The following is a 21,294-nucleotide window of genomic DNA, read 5'->3' on the forward strand; positions in this document are numbered from 1 at the left end:
TCCAACACTGGAGTAAATAAAAATAACACAATGACAGAACAATGAATGAAAAGGGTCTGGCTGAAATCCCCTGTAAGAAAATTATGCTTATAATTTTAGTAGAAATAAAAGATCTAAAAATAGCATGGTTGTGTCTGCATAACCAGGACAATGTGAAACGGCAATGCCAACATTTGCACTTGGAGGTACAAAATGGCATAGCAAGGTGTGCTTAACTGCCCCAATATGAAACTAGTGCATCAGTCTGTAAACTGAGGTGGTGTTTGGGGGTCATGTTGAAACTGGTACCATATGCATATCTGTAACTGGCACAAGAATGCCCCATGGGAAAGTTTGAAATTGACATTGGAATATGTTTTTAACCCCATTATTATTATATGATACAGGTACGTCAATGTTGGCTAACATGGGACACAGTGAAAACTGACATGGTAATGCAGAAGCTGATAGGCTGGCACACTGTTGCCCCTTGCCTATTTTATCAAGTTACTGGCAAGTTATTCTTGGCAGGCTGGCAAGTAAAGTATCTGATTGGATGCAGCCTGGGATATTCAAGAAACACCCTGACACTGCTGGCAGCACTCTGAAATATTTTAGTGAAGAGGCAAGCGGAAGTAACCTGATATACTGGTAGCAGAATCCTGGCATGCAATGAAAGCATCCCAGATGGTATTATTTGCACATGATTTTTCATGGGCTGCTAGCTGGCACAGGAACCGCTATGAGCCCACTGTGTTACCTAAGCACTTCTTCTACTGTACCACAAATCGATGCCCTCTGTACATATCAGTATTCTCACACTCCAAGGTTTCCTCCAACCTGGACTAGGACAACAGCCTCTTATAAGTCCTCCATCTTTATTATGAAGGTGCTGATGATACTTCAAAATGTGCAGCATTCTAGCTACTTCTCTTACCGTGACACTACCACATGGCACTAGCCCTTCACTAACTGCTTTTAAGGCTTCATCTACTGTCCAAGAGGCCTTGTCCACACTTGCTAGTATGTATATTAGTCTAATCAACCTGCTTAGGCACTGCAACATCAGGAAGCCAAACTGATGCTTACATCACTTAAAGAATTCCAGCTTGCATGACAGAGCTTGCCCGTCCCATGTTGCACACGTGCTGCAGCCTCTATGTGTCGCTTATATCAGGCTAAGAACTGAGCTTCAGAAAAGCTCTGAAGGAAGGGCTCTTTGGATAGCAGAATTTCTACAGCATATCTTCATGATGCTTCACAGTTCCAAATAACTTGTATCCTGCCACCAGTGGCTACGAGTCAGCACCACAAGGACGCATAAATAGTGCCTTCAATGTTCCAATGTTAATGTTGCGCTGGAGAAAAACAAAATCTACTGGCTTCTGCTGTGTGATTCGGATGCCAACACAACACATACTGAGCTGAAACCATACAAATAAATTGGTAAAAATAAACATTTTCACATTTATTTTGTAAATTGTTCTCTTGTGAAGCAAAAGAAGTGCATTTCATTACATCATCCAGATGTGCGTCCACACATCAGGGAATGTAGGCGGTTTTTGGTGCTAACAATGTATACATATGTACATATAAAACACACTGTGTATAAAACTGTACATTTTTCACACACGCTAACCAAGCAACCAGGCACTGAACAGAAACACCCTACAATGTCATCGGAACTGGAAACATAAGACGTCAAATCGGTGTTGCTCGATGTGCTTCTTCAGTCTCAGCCCAGTTTCTTTCCCTCACTCATAAAAATATATACTTTTCAAGTTTTTGTCTCGCTGCCGTTAAGCCACACTTCTCCGTACCTCCATTCTGCTTCAATCCCTGAGCAACTTGGTTGAGAAGTGACAACAACAGCAGGAATGCCTGACATCGCAGTGCTATCTCGCAACAATAATGTTCTCCACACCCAGTGCCACGATAGCTGGGAAGTTAACCATGTTTGACATGGCCACCTTGCTCAAAGACACAATTCCAGCCAAGAAGGGACGTCCATGTCACAAATAGACTCTTGGATTTTATTCTGTACTCGCTGAGTCTTTCCCCTGTCAAAGGGGGTGCAATGATTCTAAGCCGACAGGGATGCTGGGGCAATGTTTCTGATTAATTTATTCAGGGCTGCAATCTTTTCATCCAGGATAAAGTTCTTTTTCTCTGCACTTTTCTGCCTCTGCTCGGTCACCTGCAGAGCCTTCATCAGCTGCGCATTTTCCACATACAGGTCTTTCAACAGCATGTCTGATTTGGCATTCTTTTCAAGCTAAAAATGAGAGGAATATGACAAATTATGTTTATTTTAGGGTCTTTGTTTCTGAGGTGCTTATTATTTCCATAGTAAGTAAGCATTCAATCAGACCAGCTCTGTGTTCGTACAGTACTTCTATATAATTGAAACTTCTATGCTTCCCTTTATTCTTAAGAAGGAAATTGTTACTTAATCTTCAACCATCTGTTTGTAATGTGCAGTGTTTAGATTCACAATTTCTGCATACTCCTGCCATCTGGTGCAAGGCGCAATTTTTTTTTTTAAAGTTGTTTTCAAATTACAAAACCTGTTGTGACTCCTCCCTTAGCCCACAAAGCACCAGGACAAAGACTTCACCTGAGACGGTCTTCTGCACTGCAGGTCAGTAGTGTAAGTGGGGTCCAGCATATAAAATAGATTAGTAACTGGGGATGCAAAGGAGCTGATGGGGCTAGAAGCCCATAACCCCAACTATGATGCCGAGGAGGGGCAGCAGGGAACACAAGCCATTTTCCCTAGAGAGAGATACATATCACAGAGTGTATACCTGGCGGCGGGACGTGAGCAATCTGACGGGGAACAGAAGCCTCATAACCCACCAGTGATGTCGAGGGAGGGGCCGAGGACGTAAGCCCATTTACTTGGAGAGCACGATGTAGCTCAAAATGTCTGCCCGAGGAGTGGGCCAGCCCGTGCAAAGTCCGGGCTAAATGTGGGACTGTCTTTGCCGTCATCGAGTGGAAGAAGCTGGGCCACCCTGCTTGGCTCTTGAATAAACCAGATACCGACAAAGCTCTCCCTTTGTTTTCTGTTCAGCAGCACATGGAAACTTTGTAACTTTATGTAAAGTTGTCAGTTGCTTAGTCTGTGGTTCTGAAGTGGCTGATAATCAGCGAGCCCTGGAAGTGCCCAGACTCCCGCTAGCTACTTTGTCCTGTGGGTGTCACCTAGAGGTTGTCCTATGCTCTGAGGTTGTGTTAGTGGGTATGTTGATTCTTGAACTGGATCGAATCTCACTAGCGGGTGAGAGTCTATCCATTACCTCTACTAATGCTCGAGTGGATAAATATGGGCAAGAGTAAACTTGGAGTTAATCAGCAAAAAGCGCTTAAGAGCACTACTATAGATAATTTCTAGAGCAGGCTGTTAGGGGACTTGCAAAAGAAACTGGAACTGGTAGAAAGGCAATTGTTTTCTGCTGACAAAGTTCTTGCGTTATTACCCCAATGCTCAACAGCACTAGAGGCACAGGCACTCTGTACTACCTTGGTTTCTAATAGGAAGAATCTAATGCCATCCAGCTCTCTAACTTTGTCACTTCTTCCCCCTCTCGCCAACTGCGAGACCATCTGATAACGGAAGAAGCGATTGTCAGGGACTGAGACTTGTGGAGACCAAGCCACTGAGGCACCTAAGCAATCTGGCCACGTTGGGCATAATTTGAACAACCTGAATGACATAAATGCCTTGTTGAGTCTTTAGATACTAAATTTGCTTCCATTTTGGACATATTCATGTGGATTGGGGGGGGGGGGGGGGGGGGGGGTGTTTGACAGAAGGCCAACTGGTAAAAATTGGGACGGGTTCTCCTGTTGTTGAGGCTAATCCTCAGACCAGAATAAATGAGTCAAAAAAGTCTGCACTACCTTAGCTACCATCTAGTAATAACAGGGAGGTTCTCGGCCATTGGCTAATAAGGGCCAAATTGTTAATCGACAATCTCCTAATAACCATTCACTGTGTGGGCAAATGCAGGACGGGGAGAGGTGTTGGGGGTATGCTATGCCTCCTATCCATTTGCTGCTGGCTGAATATCCATATATTATTGTTTTGTCTAGGTTATCACACTCTAGCCACAAACACCACTGAAATATCAGAGCAATTAAGAAATAAGGTCCTCTACTGTTTGCATACAAATGTAGACTCTAACACTCTTTTTTGGATAATATTTTGATGTTCTGAAGCAGTGGTTCCCAACCTGTGGTCCGGGGATCTCTGGGGGTCCCCGAAGCCTCCTCATGGGATCCGTGACTGCTTAGAACATGTAATAATATTAACAGATTAGGTCACCAGCTTTGAGCAATGACTAACTGGGGGGGTCCCCTGACTCCCCTGATTTTGGAAGGGATGGATGGGAGTGATCCCATCAGAAGCACACTTACTTGGGTTCAGTGAAAGTTCTGCTATTAGGCTTATTTTATAGACATCTGAATTGGGAGCCACAGAGTCTTATCCTAGGCCCCCGTCTCCTCCCCTCCTTTTCTACCTTCAACCATTCTGCTGTGCTTTGTGACCTGCTCAAAAATGATTGACTATCAATAATCCTATTCCTGCTATTATAAGGCATTCCATGCAAAATTATATCTCATCTATTATCCCACTACTAATCGATTCTACTCAGGAAGGGACGGGGAAGTCTTCTGTTTGTAATAGCATCCGAAAGCCCAATTTTTTATTCGGTTGTGGTTCTGCTTCAAAAGGGTCTCTTGTCTTCCTTCACACCCACCCACGAAAAGAAACCACTATTGTTAGTTGGGACATAGCAGGTCTAAAATCTAAACTGGAAGACACTGAATAGGGTTTACTTATCGATGAGCTGGAGCTCTGCATTTTTCAAGAGACATGGGCGCTTGAAAATGTCCATAGACTTGGCTTTGTGAGGTTTTTGTATGCCTGCAACTAACAAGTGCTAGAAGGGCAAAGTAGATCTGCATTACAATTTGAGCCATGAGTTGTGTGCTTGCAATGGATAATCTACTTTTGACAGCACTTCTGCACCAACATTTTGGTTGGGGGGGGGAGTAGGAGAGAGAACTATAGAAGCAACAAAGACTATATTCTACTTCACATTAGGGCTTGAAAAGTAATGAGTATTATGATAGTCATTCACAGCGAAGAGAGCAACCATGATCCTCTGCCTCTTACTATTTAGGATTTGTTGTCCAACGACCTGGCAGCTGCAACTTACTCTAGTACAAATGACTTAATAACAACTAATACCTACAGGAAACGTAAAATGGAATGCTATTTGTAGCTCTACAGATGTCATTGCGATGATCTATGACTTACCATCCATACAGGTGGGTACGATTTTAAGAAACATGGATAACCCACAATTGATGCTAGAAACTCAAAATATTTTCTTCTCTAATCTCAGTGTTGTTCCAGAATGAATATAAACCAGTGAAAATATCACTCAGGTCCCAGGAATGGTTCACTCTTGGAGGCTTGGTGACTATTAAGCTTCGAGTCATGGCTAAAATTGTTGAATCCAGGTTTAAAAAAAAAAAACTATAACGTCTGTCAAACTGGAACAAGAATCTGGGTGGATTTGCTAGAAGCCACCAAAAAAACAACAATAGTAAAAACTTTTAGAATATAACCAACCATGGTGGTCACCACATTGCCATGAGACCAGAGGTGTTTATCCAACCTAGCACTTGGGTCAATAATTTTAAATCACCCAACTCTGTATTCTTGTTAAATTTTCCTTCCGACCAAACATTAGGTAATAGCAGCCCCCAGTCCTTGAGCGTCACCAACCATTTTATCACTATCTCTCTGTTAGCGAATGTAAAATGCTGTTATTTTCCAGAGACAGGGGAAATCCATGGTTTGGATACAGTCCCTGCTGATCTATTTTGATCAGAATTAAAGTATATGGGTAACTTACATCAATTCTATTCCTAACAGTATGCAGCAGGTGCTCCAATTCCAAAGTCGTGGTAGAGAGCAGACACTGTACCTGTTTTTTAAAAAGGACTAGTGTAATGTGACAGGCAATTATCATCTTCTCAGTCTTTTGGAAAATCTCCAGAAGATTTTTTAAACAACTTCTCGACAAGTTATCTGATTGAGTCTCAGATAATAATGTATTAAGTCACTTTCAAGAAGGTTTCAGAGCAAGAACACAGACTGTTGATCAGGCCTTGTGTTTCCTCATGGCCAAGTAGAAGGTGGTGGACACTGCGGGGGGAGGTGGTGTCTGGGGGGGGGGGGGGGGGGAACGATTACCTTAATGTTGCCTTTGTTGATCTCTCAGCAACGTTCGACTTGGTCCCCAGAATTAGATTGTGGGAGGTACTGGCCATTACGGGATCCCCCCAAGATCTCTTAAAGATAATAATAAGTCTCAATGAAGACAAATATGCACAGGTGAGATGGGGCTTTAATGGTGAGCTCACTGATAAAATTAGTGTTAATATAGGAGTTTGTCAGGGTTGCTTTTTGGCCCCCATACTATTTCTGGTTTTCATTAAAGGTTGTGTTGGTGCTTTGGCAGATTGGTAGAATGCCTACCCAACATTAGCTAGACAAATGGTTCCAGTATTGCTTTTCGCTACTGAAACCCTTATTTCAACATCTCCCAAGGGCCTGCAAAGGCTTATACAATGGGTTTCTCAAATTTGTGTTACTGATGGGTTAGAGATCAATGCCCGGAAAACCAAATTTATGGTCTTTAACTAACAGAAGTACGTCAGAGAGAATATTAGGTTGGGAGAGAACATCCTCAAGAGGATAAAACAAATTAATTACCTTGAAAATTGGATCTCTAATTCCATCTTGTCAGGGTCACAAATTACCAAAAGCTCAATTTTTATCAAACGTAGGGCCTCAGCTTTACATACGTTTGCTAAGAGGGCATATTCGTATATGATCTCCCCTGTCTTAGAAATTTTGAAAGCACAAGCCATAAGTGCTGCATTATATGGTGCAGACATATGGCATTACTGTGATATACCAAATTTAGGGTTGGAGGAGAATACATTTATTAGGTTATAATTGAACCTATGGCAAGGTACCCAGTCCTCCACTAAGATTAGATCTTGGTCAGAAGCCTGAAGTAGAACATGCACATTTAAGGCCTATTTTGTGGTGGTGTCGCATTTGGAGTATCGAAGAGCTGATGCCGGATAGAGATGTGAGGTTAGTGAGGTTTTAAGCCGATTTAAGACCCATAGGATTTCTTGGCTAGATCACCTCAAGAGGTGCTTGACTCACCTGGGTTTGAAAGACAAAGTACAGACCCCTTTCTCCATTAATACAGCTTTAATCTCTACTGTAAAGCATAGGTTTTGGGATTGCTTCATGGAACAAAGTGAATAATCTTTTTCCATTGATAGCCGATCACAAGCATTTATTAAAACATTGTACATCATACAGCAAGCACGGGAGATGAACGCAGGTCATCATGTATCTTACATAGCAATGATGATCTACATCTAACCGCAGATTCACCTCGTGAATATGCCCAGGTGCCCATATTCTGGACTCCACCCGCTCTATTTGTTGCAGTACCACATAGCACTACCACATGTGAGAGCATGCCTACCTCTGATGATTGGTAGAAAGACCTTTAATGGCAAGTGAATCGCCTGCAACTCCTTTAAACTTAATGTGCAGGTTGTGTCCCCTAGGAAATCACACCCACATATAAAAGTAATCTATAGGGAAATGTCACCTACCCAGTGTACATCTGTTCATGGCATGTAGTGCTGCAGATTCACATCATGTGCATATATCGCCATCTAGTGTTGGACTTGGAGTGTTACAAGTTGTTTTTCTTCTAAGAAGCTTTTTTCGAGTCACGGGATTGAGTGACTCCTCCTCTCGGTGATAGAGCACATGGGCATTGACTCCTTTGTTAGATTGTTTTCCCGCAGGAGGGTGAAGTAAGGAGTGAAGAATTGTATATTTACAAATATATGTATGTATATATAACATAAAGAAGATGTCCATGGAATGTATATACATATTTACGTAATAAAGTACTACAACGGCTCCAGGTTTCCAGGGAGGGTGCATGTGAATCTGCAGCACTACATGCCAGGAACATATGTACAATGGGTAAGTGATATTTTCAGTTCAATGGCATGTATAGCTGCAGATACACATGCTGTGCATAGACTGAAAAGAGGTCCCTCTCCCAAGTAAGCGGTGGTTAGCCTATAGGAGTTGAAGTTTCAAATAGTATTTTGAGCACTGCTTGACCAACATTTGCTTGCAGTCAAGATAACACATCCACACAGTAGTGTTTAGTAAATGTGTGTGGTGTGGACCATGTGGCTGCTTTGCATATGTCTGCCATTGGTATATTTCCCAAAAATGCCATTGAAGCGCCTTTCTTTCTAGTTGAATGTGCTTTAGGAGTTACTAATAGTTGCCTTTTAGCTTTAAGATAGCAAGTTTGAATACACTGTACTATCCATCTGTCCAATCCTTGTTTGGAAATGGGATTACCCTTATGAGGTTGTTAGAAAGCCACAAAAAGTTGTTGAGATTTTTTTTAAGTCTTTTGTTCTGCCTATATAATACATGAGAGCCCTTTTAAGATCAAGAGTGTGGAGAGCTCTTTCAGCAACTGAATCTGGCTGTGGAAAGAATTCTGGCAATTCCACTGACTGATTAATGTGAAATAGTGAAACCACTTTGGGTAAAAATGTTGGATTTGTGTTTGTATACTTGGAAGAAGGGTTCTTCTAAAATGAATGCTTGAATTTCGCTTACCCTTCTTAAGGAAGTAATTGCTACTAGGAAAGCAACCTTCCATGAGAGAAACTGAAGAGTGCAAGAATGCATGGGTTCAAAAGGAGGACCCATAAGTCTTGTGAGCACAATGTTAGGATTCCATGCAGGAGCTGGTGGAACTGTATTTGGAATAACTCTTTAAGACCTTCCATAAAAGCTTTTAAGACAGGAATTCTAAACAGAGAAGTATGTTATCTGTTTTGAAGGTAGGCTGATATTGCTGTTAAATTAATTTTAACAGATGAATATGCCACATTTGCTTTCTATATTTTAACAGATGAATATGCCACATTTGCTTTCTATAAGTGAAGCAAATAACATACAATATCCTATAATAATGATGCTTTAGGTGGATCAAAGTTGGCAGTAATATACAAAACGTTTCCATTTATTTGCGTAACACTGCCTGGTTGTAGGTTTACATGCTTGTTTTAGAATGTCTATACATTCTGGTGGAAGCTGTAGATATCCAAATTCTATGACCTCAGGAGCCAAATCGCCAAGTTGAGCATACTGTGACTGGGATGCCTGATCTGATGCTTGTTTTGAGTCAATAGGTCTGGTCTGTTTGGGAGCGTGTGATGTGGTACTACAGACAGATCCAATAATGTTGTGTGCCAATGTTGGCGTGCCCATGTGGGAGCTATGAGTATCGTACTGAGGGAAATGTGACGATCTTGTTGATTAGAAAAGGAATTAATGGGAGCGGGGGAAAAGCGTAAGCAAATATCCCTGACCAATTGATCCATAGAGCATTGTCCTTGGATTGAGACTGTGGTTATCTGGACACGAAGTTTTGGCATTTTGCGTTTTCGCTTGTTGAGAAAAGGTCTATGTTTGGTGTTCCCCACATCTGAAAGTAATGTTGAATTACTTGTGGGTGAATCTCCCATCCGTGTATTTGTTGCTGCGTCCTGCTTAAGAGGTCTGCTAGCTGGTTGTGTATCTCTAGGATGTATTCCGCTAGCTAGCAGGTGAATGTGATTGTGAATTGCCCATTTCCGAATTGTTTGTGCTAGGAGTGACAATTGGGATGAGCGCGTCGTCCCTCCCACCCCCGTTTTTGCAGATAATACATTGTTGTCATGTTGTCTGTCCTTATTAAGACTGTTTTGTGTACAATCTGTTGTTGAAATGCTTTTATGGCTAAGAACACTGCCAGCAATTCCAAGTGGTTTATGTGGTAAGTTTGCTGGATTGAGTCCCATTCTTACTGTATTGTAAGATTATTGAGATGGGCTCCCCAACCTGTCATTGATGCATCCATGGTGATTATGGTCTGTGGCACATGGTCCTAAAATGGCCGCCCTTTTGATAAATTGGTGTGATTCCACCACTGCAGAGATTTGTAAGTTTGGCGGTCCAACAACACTAGATCTTGTAGTTGACCCTGTGCCTGAGACCATTGTTGCGAGAGACACTGTTGTAGTGGTCTCATGTTTATACGTGCATTGGGCACTATTGCAATCATGATACTATCATTCCTAATAGCTTCTTCACAAACCTTACTGTGTAAGTTTGCTTGACCTGCAATTGGGATATGAGAGTGTGAAACGCTTGAATTCGTTGTGGATTTGGGTAGGCTAATGCTGACTGAGTGTTCAGAATTGCTCCGAGATAAGGTTGAATTTGTGCTGGCTTGAGGTGAGATTTCTGGTAATTTATTGTGAAACCTAATTTGTGTAGGGTATCTATTGGGTATTGTATGTGTAGTAGACAGGTTAGAATGGTGCTGGCTTTTATTAACCAGTCATCTAGATAAGGGAAGACATGTATGTTCTGTCTTCTGAGGTATGCTGCAACTACTGATAGACATTTTGTGAATACCCTGGGTACTGTTGTTACTCCAAAGGGTAGTACCTTGAATTACTAGTGCTTGCATGCTATCACAAACCTTAAATACTTGCGGTGTGCTGGATGTATAGGAATGTGGAAGTAAGCATCTTTTAGGTGTAATGCTGTGATGTAATCTTGTCTTTGTAATAAAGGAATGACGTCCTGTAAAGTGACCATGTGGAAATGCTCTGACAGGGTATATTAATTTAGAGGTCGGAGATCAAGAGTTGGTCTGAGAGTGCCATTATTTTTTGGTATGAGGAAGTATAGAGAATATACTCCTGTCCCTTGCTGACTGATGGGAACCATTTCTATTGCATCTTTGAGTAGAAGAGATTCTTCCTCTTGTTTTAATAGGGCAATGTGATCGAGAGAAAGCCTGTGTGTATGGGGTGGAATGTTTGGTGGAGTGGAGATGAGTTCTAGTCAATAACCATTGCGGATAATTGACAATACCCATTGATATGTTGTAATTTGTTAACAGTGAGGATGGAAATATTGCAGCCTTCCTCCCACAGGAGATGTATGCAGTTTGGGAGTGCCGGGAAAGTCACTGCTTTGATGAGGTGGAAGCACCTTGTGCAGCAGGGGATTTACCTCTGGATCTGAAATTGTGTGCTCTATAACAGCCCCTGAAATATCCCCTGGGATAATATTGTTGTCCCTGTTTTTGCTGGGACGTAGAGGCCTCTGAAATTTGTGGTTTAAAACCTCCTCTAAATTGAGGTTTGCAAAATGAGCCCCAAAAAGGTGTTGTATAAAGGGCTCCCATGGCCTTTGCTGTCCTTTTTTTAATTTATTAATAATTGTGTCCACCTCCGGTCCAAAGAGTTGCTGCTTATTAAAAGGCAGGTTAAGGACCGCTTGTTGTATTTCAGGCTTAAAGCCTGAGGACCTCAACCAAGCATGTCTTCTAATTGTGATGCTAGTGTTTATTCCTCTAGCTGCCCTATCAGCTGCATTTAGTGCTGATCTGATCTGATTATTGGCAATGGCTTGTCCCTCTTCCACTACCTGCTGTGCTCTTTTCTGGTATTCCATTGGGACGTATTGGAGGAAATCCTGTATCTCATCCCAATGTGCCCTGTCATACCTAGCTAAAAGAGCTTGGGAATTAGCAATGCGCCACTGATTTACAGCCTGAGTTGCCACCCTTTTGCCTGCTGCACTTATTTGCGTCTTTCTTTATCAGGGGGAGGAGCATCCCCTGTGGACTTGGCTATTTGCGAGTTTCCTAGCTGCACTGAGTACAACGGAGTCTGGTGGTAACTGTTGTGAAATTAAAACAGTTGGTGCCGATGTAGTTTTTTTTAATTTTTTTATCTATTCTAGGTGTTAACACCCTGGCCTTGACTGGTTCTTTAAAAATTTCATCTGCATGTTTCAGCATACCAGGTAGCATTGGCAAACATTGGAATTATTTGTGCATTGAGGAAAGAGTGTTAAATAGAAAATCCTCTTCTAATGGCTCAGAGTGCATCTGCACACTATGATAAGTGACTGCTCTGGAAATGACCTGATTATAGGCTGTGGTATCCTCAGGTGGAAATGGTCTTGTAGGATACAAATCAGGATCATTGTGTGGGATTGGGTCAGAGTCATACATGTCCCATGATCCATGTTATAAATACTATCACCCATATAGTTCCCATGGTGAGAAGCATGAGATCGTGTAGGTGAAGCTGGAGGTGGTGGAGTATGAGGTGGTGGTGAAGAGGAAAGATAAGGCGAATGTGGTGGAGAAAGATGAATAGTCTTTGGCTTTTCCTTATGTTTAAATATTTTCGCCAGTGAAGGGCCAGCATCCAAACTCTCCTGGAAGACTAATTTCCTCTTTGTAATTGGAGGAAGAGAGGCAATAATCTTTCCAGTCTCTTTCTGGATTTGAATCCTCCTTTGTTTTTGGTCCATGACCTCAAGAATGGGTCTAATGTCGGTCTCATCTCCCTCCTGTTCTGAAGATGAAGCCTGTTTTCCGCCTCCTTATAAATGCTCTGAAAATTAGGTAACAGTATGCTTCATACGGGCCATAAAAGTGGATTAAGCAGTAGGGGAAAATGTTTCCGGCTCCGAAGATGAGCTTAGATGTTTCAGCTCCGAAAAGGAGCGTGGATGTTTCCGCTCCGAATACGTATGAAGCCGACTCGGTTCTGAAGTGGAAGCCTCCATCTTTCGACTCGACGCCAAAACAGGCGTGGCAGTTTGTTGTTGGGAGTGAGTCTTGGCCTTTTTCGGTGCGAAACCTGAGGGTCGGTCAACGATTTGATGTTTTCTGGTCGAACCATGGTTAGCAAGCAGTGGTATACCCAAGCCCTTCTGTGATTTTCTTTTTTGTTGGGAAGGGGATGGTGTACTCACATATTGTGCCACAGAAGTACCTGGCTGTCCTCCTCTGAATATCGGTCGGAGTCAGAGTCTCAAATGGAGACTGTCATCTGTGCCTGTTCCTCACCAAAGATGTTGAGCGTCTGCTCTGTGGACTTCGACGCCATCTCCAACCGCCTTGCACTTCGATCTCGTAAGGTCTTCTTCGATCAAAAGGACCGACATGCCTTGCAGGTCTCTTCTTGGTGGTCTGGAGAAAGGCAGAGGTTACACACCGAATGCTGGTCGGTGTAAGGGAATTTGGTGTGGCACCGAGGACAAAATCAAATTGGAGTGCGATCCATGAGCCTGTGACCCAGTAGGCCCGAAGAGGCCCGAAAAGGGCATGGGCGCCCAAAAGGGCGTTTAATCGAACATCACGCTACAATCGGATCGAGTGTAGTCCGAAACCGCATTCGAAAACTATACTGACGTTAAGATAAAAGATAGAAAAGTTCAGATCGTACCGAACCGAAAGTACCTGAGCGAGAGGGAACACGTCTGAACCCGACAGCGGAAAGAAAACAATCTAACAAAGGAGTTGATGCCCATGCGCACTATCACCGAGAGGAGCAGTCACTCGATCCCGTGACTCAAAAAAAGCTGCTTTGAAGAAAAACAACTTGTAACACTCCGAGCCCAACACTAGATGGCGATATATGCACAGCATGTGTATCTGCATCTACACATGCCATTGAACACACACACATGTATGGAAAATGTCACTTACCCAGTGTACATCTGTTCGTGGCATGTTCCGCTGCAGATTCACATGTTATGCATAGTCTGCCATCTAGTGTTGGGCTTGGAGTGTTACAAGTTGTTTTTCTTCGAAGAAGTGTTTTCGAGTCACGGGATCGAGTGACTCCTCCTCTTCGGCTCCATTGCGCATGGGCATTGACTCCATGTTAGATTGTTTTCCCGCAGAGGGTAAGGTAGGAGTGACAGAGTATAAAGAAAAGAGATGTCTGTGCAAATGGAATATATATATATATATACATATATATATATATATACACACACATATACATATGTACAAGTGAATGTTTAACTTAAACGGCTACAGGCTCCCGGGGAGGTGGGAGGGTGCATGTGAATCTGCAGCGGAACATGCCACGAACAGATGTACACTGGGTAAGTGACATTTTCCGTTCAATGGCATGTGTAGCTGCAGATACACATGCTATGCATAGACTACCAGTTTTACCTCCCATAAAAGCGGTGGTTAGCCTGTAGGAGTTGAAGTTGTTTGAAATAGTGTTTTTAGTACAGCTTGACCTACTATGGCTTTCTGTGTTGCTAACACATCTACACAGTAATGCTTGGTAAATGTATGCGTGTTGACCAAGTGGCTGATTTACAAATTTCTGACATTGGTATATTTCCTAAGAAAGCCATTGTAGCCCCTTTTTTGCATGTGGAATGTGCCTTAGGTGTAACTAAGAGCTGCCTTTTAGCTTTAAGGTAACATGTTTGGATACATTTTACTATCCATCTAGCTAACCCTTGCTTTGAAATAGGGTTACCAGTATGTGGTTTTTGGAACGCCACAAATAACTGTTTGGTTTTCCTAAATGATTTTGTTCTATATATGTAATACATTAGGGCTCTTTTAATATCTAATGTATGCAGGGCTCTTTCTGCTACAGAGTCTGTGGGAAGAAGACTGGTAGTTCCACTGTTTGATTGATATGAAACGTTGATATAACTTTTGGGAGAAATTTTGGGTTCATTCGAAGTACAACTTTATGTTTGTGTACTTGTATGAACGGTTCTTGAATTGTAAAAGCTTGGATTTCACTAACTCTTCTTAATGAAGTAATTGCGACTAGGAAGGCAACTTTCCATGTTAGGTATTGAATCTGGCCTGAGTGCATAGGTTCAAATGGTGGACCCATAAGTCGTGTGAGCACTATGTTTAGATTCCAGGAAGGCACTGGAGGCGTTCTAGGTGGAATGATGCGTTTTAATCCTTCCACGAAGGCTTTGATAACAGGAATTCTAAAGAGCTGTGTTGTATATTTTGCAAGTACGCAGAGATTGCAGTGAGATCTATTTTTATGGATGAAAAAGCTAAGTTTGCTTTTTGCAAATGAAGCAAATAACTTACAGTGTCTTGTATTGATGCTGAAAGAGGGGTAATTTGTTTAGATTGGCAGTAATACACAACTCTTTTCCATTTGTTTGCATAGCACTGTCTGGTAGTGGATTTTCTTGCTTGTTTAATTACTTCCATACATTCAGTTGGTAGTTGTAGATACACAAACTATATGACTTCAGGAGCCAAATCGCTAGATTGAGTATGTTGGGATTCGGATGCCTGATTAGTTGTTTGTTTTGTGTTAACAGATCTGGTCTGTTTGGGAGTTTGATATGTGGTACTACTGACAGGTCTAATAGTGATGTGTACCAGGGTTGACGTGCCCACATTGGCACTATGAGTATTTGTTTTGACGTAGTTTGTTGACTAGAAATGGAATGAGCGGGAGAGGGGGAAAAGCGTAAGCAAATATCCCTGACCAATTGATCCATAGAGCATTGCCCTTGGATAGGGGATGTGGGGACCTGGATGCGAAATTCTGACATTTTGCGTTTTCGCTGGTGGCAAATAGATCTATGTCTGGTGTTCCCCAATGGTGAAAGTATAGCTGAAGCACTTGAGGATGAATCTCCCACTTGTGTTTGTTGATGATCTCGGCTGAGAACATCTGCTAATTGGTTGTGTATCCCTGGAATGTACTGTGCTACCAGGTGAATTTTGTTGTGGATTGCCCAATGCCAAATCTTTTGGGCTAGGAGGGAGAGTTGGGACGAATGGGTCCCTCCTTGTTTATTTAGGTAATACATTGTTGTCATGTTGTCTGTTTTGATAAGGATGTTCTTGTGAGTGAGAAGAGGCTGAAAAGCTTTGAGTGCTAGGAATACAGCTAGCATTTCTAGGTTGTAGGAAGTTGGCTCTGTAAATACTATTTCAAAGAAAGAAATAGTGTGCACAGAGTCCAAGGGTTCCCCTTAGAAGGTAAGATAGTGGCAAAAAGAGATAATTCTAATGCTCTATTTTGTGGTAGTGTGGTCGAGCAGTAGTCTTATCAGAGGGTAGTGTTAAGCATTTGTTGTACACACACAGGCAATAAATGAGGAACACACACTCAAAGACAATTCCAGGCCAATAGGTTTTTATATAGAAAAATATATTTTCTTAGTTTATTTTAAGAACCACAGATTCAAGATTTACAAACAATACTTTAAATGAAAGGTATTTCACTCAGGTATCTTGGGAACTTTGAATTATCAAAATAGCATGTACAGTTTTGGCAAAAATGGCAATAAGCTATTTTAAAAGTGGACACTGTGCAAAAATCAACAGTTCCTTGGGGAGAAAAGTAATTGTCAAGTTCACAGGTAAGTAAAACACTTACAGGGTTCAAAGTTGGGTCCAAGGTAGCCCACCGTTGGGGGTTCAAGGCAACCCCCAAGTTACCACACCAGCAGCTCAGGGCCGGTCAGGTGCAGAGGTCAAAGTGGTGCCCAAAACACACAGGCTTCAATGGAAATAGGGGTGCCCCGGTTCCAGTCTGCCAGCAGGTAAGTACCCCGGACTTCGGAGGGCAGACCAGGGGAGTTTTGTAGGGTACCGGGGGGGACACAAGCAGGCACAGAAAGTACACCCTCAGCGGCACAGGGGCGGCCGGGTGCGGAGTGCAAACAGGCATCGGGTTTTCAATAGGTTTCACTGGGGAGACCCGGGGGTCTCTTCAGCGATGCAGGCAGACACAGGGGGGGGTCTCCTCGGGTAGCCACCACCTGGACTAGGAAGAGGGTCGCCTGGGGGTCGCTCCTGCACTGGAGTTCGGTTCCTTCAGGTCCTGGGGGCTGCGGGTGCAGAGTGTTTTCCAGGCGTCTGGTTCCTTGAAGCAGGCAGTCGCGGTCAGGGGGAGCCTCTGGATTCCCTCTGCAGGCATCGCTGTGGGGGGGCAGGGGGGATCAACTCTGGTTACTCAAGGGCTCACAGTCGCCGGGGCGTCCTCCCTGTAGAGTTAGTTTTCCGCAGGACGAGTCGGGGGCGTCGGGTGCAGAGTGGAAAGTCTCACGCTTCCGGCGGGAAACGTGTGGTCTTTAAAAGTTGCTTCTTTGTTGCAATGTTTCAGTTTAGTTGAACAGGGCCGTTGTCCTCTGGAGTTTCTTGGTCCTTTTAGATGCAGGGTAGTCCTCTGAGGCTTCAGAGGTCGCTGGACCCTGGGGGATGCGTCGCTGTTGCAGTTTTTCTTGAAGTGGGGAGACAGGCCGGTAGGGCTGGGGCCAAAGCAGTTGGTGTCTCCGTCTTCTCTGCAGGGCTTCAGGTCAGCAGTCCTTCTTCGTCTTCAGGTTGCAGGAATCTATCTTCCTCGGTTCTGGGAGCCCCTAAATACTCAATTTAGGGGTGTGTTTAGGTCTGGGAGGATAGTAGCCAATGGCTACTAGCCCTGAGGGTGGCTACACCCTCTTTGTGCCTCCTCCCTGTGGGGAGGGGGGCACATCCCTAATCCTATTGGGGGAATCCTCCATCTGCAAGATGGAGGATTTCTAAAAGTCAGAGTCACCTCAGCTCAGGACACTTTGGGGGCTGTCTTGACTGGGGAGTGACTCCTCCTTGTTTTCCTCATTATCTCCTCCAGCCTTGCCGCCAAAAGTGGGGGCAGTGGCCGGAGGGGCGGGCATCTCCACCAGCTAGGATGCTCTGTGGCGCTGTAACAAAGGGGTGAGCCTTTGAGGCTCACCGCCAGGTGTTACAGTTCCTGCAGGGGGAGGTGTGAAGCACCTCCACCCAGGACAGGCTTTGTTCCTGGCCATAGAGTGACAAAGGCACTCTCCCCATGTGGCCAGCAACATGTCTGGTGTGTGGCAGGCTGGCAAAAACTAGTCAGCCCACACTGGAAGTCGGGTATGTTTTCAGGGGGCATCTCTAAGATGCCCTCTGGGTGTATTTCACAATAAAATGTACACTGGCATCAGTGTGCATTTATTGTGCTGAGATGTTTGATAACAAACTTCACAGTTTTCAGTGTAGCCATTATGGTGCTGTGGAGTTCGTGTTTGACAGACTCCCAGACCATATACTCTTATGGCTACCCTGCACTTACAATGTCTAAGGTTTTGCTTAGACACTGTAGGGGCATAGTGCTCATGCACCTATGCCTTCACCTGTGGTATAGTGCACCCTGCCTTAGGGCTGTAAGGCCTGCTAGAGGGGTGACTTACCTATGACACAGGCAGTGTGAGGTTGGCATGGCACCCTGAGGGGAGTGCCATGTCGACTTGGTCATTTTCTCCCCACCAGCACACACAAGCTGGCAAGCAGTGTGCATGTGCTGAGTGAGGGGTCCCCAGGGTGGCATAAGACATGCTGCAGCCCTTAGAGACCTTCCCTTGTATCAGGGCCCTTGGTACCAGGGGTACCAGTTACAAGGGACTTACCTGTGGAGACAAAGGTACAGTTTAGGGAAAGAACACTGGTGCTGGGGCCTGGTTAGCAGGCCTCAGCACACTTTCAAATCATAACTTGGCATCAGCACAGGCAAAAAGTCAGAGGGTAACCATGCCAAGGAGGCATTTCCTTACACAGGTGATTTATGTGTAACTGTTTGTGTTTGGCGTCCCATTGTCCTTGAATGTTGTGATTGTTGAGGTGCGCCCCCCAGCCAATCATTGATGCATCTGTTGTAAGTGTGGTCTGAGGCACGGGGTCTTGAAATGGCCACCCTTTGTTTAGGTTTGTGGCATTCCACCACTGAAGTGATATGCATGTTTGGCGGTCCATCAACACTAGATCATGAAGTTGAACCCTGTGCCTGTGCCCATTGCTGTGCAAGGCACTGTTGTAAAGGCCGCATGTTTAGTCTTGCATGTGGGACAATGGCGATACAGGATGCCATCATGCCCAATAGTTTAATGACGAATATGACAGTGTGCTGTTGGGCTGGCTGTATTTGTGTCAATATATTGCGAAATGCTTGTATTCTTTGTGGACTTGGGCTTGGAAGCGCTGTTTGCATATTTAGTGTGGCCCCTAAATACTGTTGAATTTGCGCAAATTGTAGCTGTGATTTTTGGTAGTTTATGGAGAACCCTGGGCTGTGTAGGGTGTGTATTACATAATGCGTATGTTTTTGACACTGTGTATGACTGTTGGATTTTATTAGCCAATCGTCGAGATATGGGAAGACATGAATGTGTTGCCTTCTTAGGTAGGCTGCAACTACCGCCAGGCATTTTGTGAATACTCTGGGAGCTGTTGTTATTCCAAAGGTTAACACTTTGAACTGATAATGCTTTCCCTGTATTACAAACCTGAGATATTTTCTGTGCGCTGGATGGATGGGTATGTGAAAATACGCATCTTTGAGGTCTAATGTTGCCATTAAATCGTGCTGTTGAAGTAGCGGGACAACATCCTGTAGTGTTACCATGTGAAAGTGTTCTGACAGGATGTAAAGATCGAGGGTTCTGAGATCTAATATTGGCCTTAAGGTTCCGTCCTTTCTGGTAATGAGGAAATACAGCGAGTAAACTTGTGTTCCTAGTTGATTTTGTGGCACTGGCTCTATTGCTTGTTTGAGTAATAGAGATTGTACTTCTTCTTGCAACAGGGCGATATGTTGTGTGGAGAGGTTGTGTGGTTTTGGTGGAATATTTGGTGGAATTTGTGCCAATTTTATGCAATAGCCATTGCGGATGATTGATAATACCCAGTTGTCTGTTGTGATGGATAGCCAATTGGTGTGGAACCTTTGCAGTCTTCCCCCCACAGGTGAGGTGTGAGTTGGGAAGGGATGGATTAAGTCACTGCTTTGGCTGTTGTGAGGCTTGCTTTGTTGACTGATATTTTCCCCTGCCTCTGGGGTACTGGCCTCTGTAAGTGCTTTTGAACCCACCTCTTTGATATTGAGGTTGGTAGGCCAACTTTGTTTGTGAGGTGGATGCCTCAGGTGTTTGGGTTCTAAATCCACCTCTGTATTGGGGCTTACGAAAGGATCCCATGTACTGCGCTGTAAACAAAGCACCCATGGCTTTAGCTGGGTCTGAATCTTTTTTCATTTTTTCAATAGCCGTGTCTACCTTGGGCCAAAAAGCTGTTTTTGGTTAAACGGCATATTGAGGACCGCCTGTTGAATTTCAGGCTTAAATCCTGAAGATCTAAGCCATGCGTGTCTTCGTATGGTGACCGCAGTATTGATTGTTCTAGCTGCCGTGTCTGCAGAGTCTAGGGCTGACCTGATCTGATTGTTTGTGATAGCCTGCCCTTGCTCAACTATTTGTTGCACCCTTTTTTGTTGGTCTTTGGGGAGATGTTGTATTATATCCTTCATCTCATCCCAGTTGGCTCTATCATATCTAGCCAACAATGCCTGGGAGTTGGCTATCCTCCACTGGTTGGCTGCCTGAGATGCCACCCTTTTCCCGCAGCATAAAATTTTCTGCTCTCCTTGTCCGGTGGGGGTCCATCCCCTGATGACTGCGAGTTTGCTCTTTTCCTAGCTGCACTTATCACTACAGAGTCCGGAGGCAATTGTTGTGTGATAAAGGAATGATCAGAGGGTGGTGGCTTATACTTTTTCTCCACTCTAGGAGTAATTATTCTGGCTTTCACTGGTTCCTGAAATATTTGATGTGCAAGCTTTAACATGCCTGGGAGCATGGGAAGCGACTGATAGGTGGTATGTGTAAAGGATAGGGAGTTAAAAGGGAAGTCATCTGCTAATGGCTCAGTGTGCATGGTGACATTGTGATAGGATGCCACCCTAGCTAATACCTGAGTATATCCTGTACTATCCTCTGGTGTTGATGGTTTAGAGGGATAGCAGTCTGGATTGTTATCCGGAATGGGATCTGGATCATAAAGATCCCATGGATCCACATTGTCGTGCTTTGAATCAAATGAATGTACAGAAGATTGCACAGGTGTGGGACTAGTAGGGGGAGTAATAAGCAAATGAGGAGACTGAGGAGAAGAAAATTGAGGAGGCGGTGGTTTCTCTTTAGACTTTGGCACTTTAGCTGGTGGCTGATCAGTGTCCAATTCTTCTTGGAAGGCTAATTTTCTCTTAGACTGTAGAGGAGGTGCTGTTATAATTCTGCCAGTGTCCTTGTGGATGTGAATCCAGGCTTGCCTTTCAACTATAGCCTCCATTTGTGAATGTTCCTCAGTGATTTTATGGCTTTGAGTGCTTGCGAAAGTCCATGTTCCTCTGTATAAATTGGCCTTTTTGGTTCCGAAGCAGGTTTTTTCGGTATCGAAAGGCTGGGTGTGGATGATGGCCTCGGCTCCGAAAACGATTTTCGAGGTTTCA

General features: G+C 43.8%; 1 protein-coding gene across 2 annotated transcripts in view; it reads right to left on the minus strand.

Moving 5' to 3' along the window:
• Positions 1–1,422: 1,422 nt before the first annotated feature.
• NINL (ninein like) overlaps positions 1,423–21,294 on the minus strand; it is a 464,259-nt gene continuing 444,387 nt past the window's right edge. For both annotated transcript variants that reach the window (XM_069235090.1, XM_069235091.1), the window contains one exon: positions 1,423–2,254. In XM_069235090.1, coding sequence (XP_069091191.1) covers positions 2,063–2,254 — 192 coding nt within the window. In that variant the 3' untranslated portion in view covers positions 1,423–2,062. The remainder of the gene's footprint in view (positions 2,255–21,294) is intronic.

The sequence above is a fragment of the Pleurodeles waltl genome, chromosome 5, assembly GCF_031143425.1.
Source record: "Pleurodeles waltl isolate 20211129_DDA chromosome 5, aPleWal1.hap1.20221129, whole genome shotgun sequence".
NCBI lineage: Eukaryota > Metazoa > Chordata > Amphibia > Caudata > Salamandridae > Pleurodeles > Pleurodeles waltl.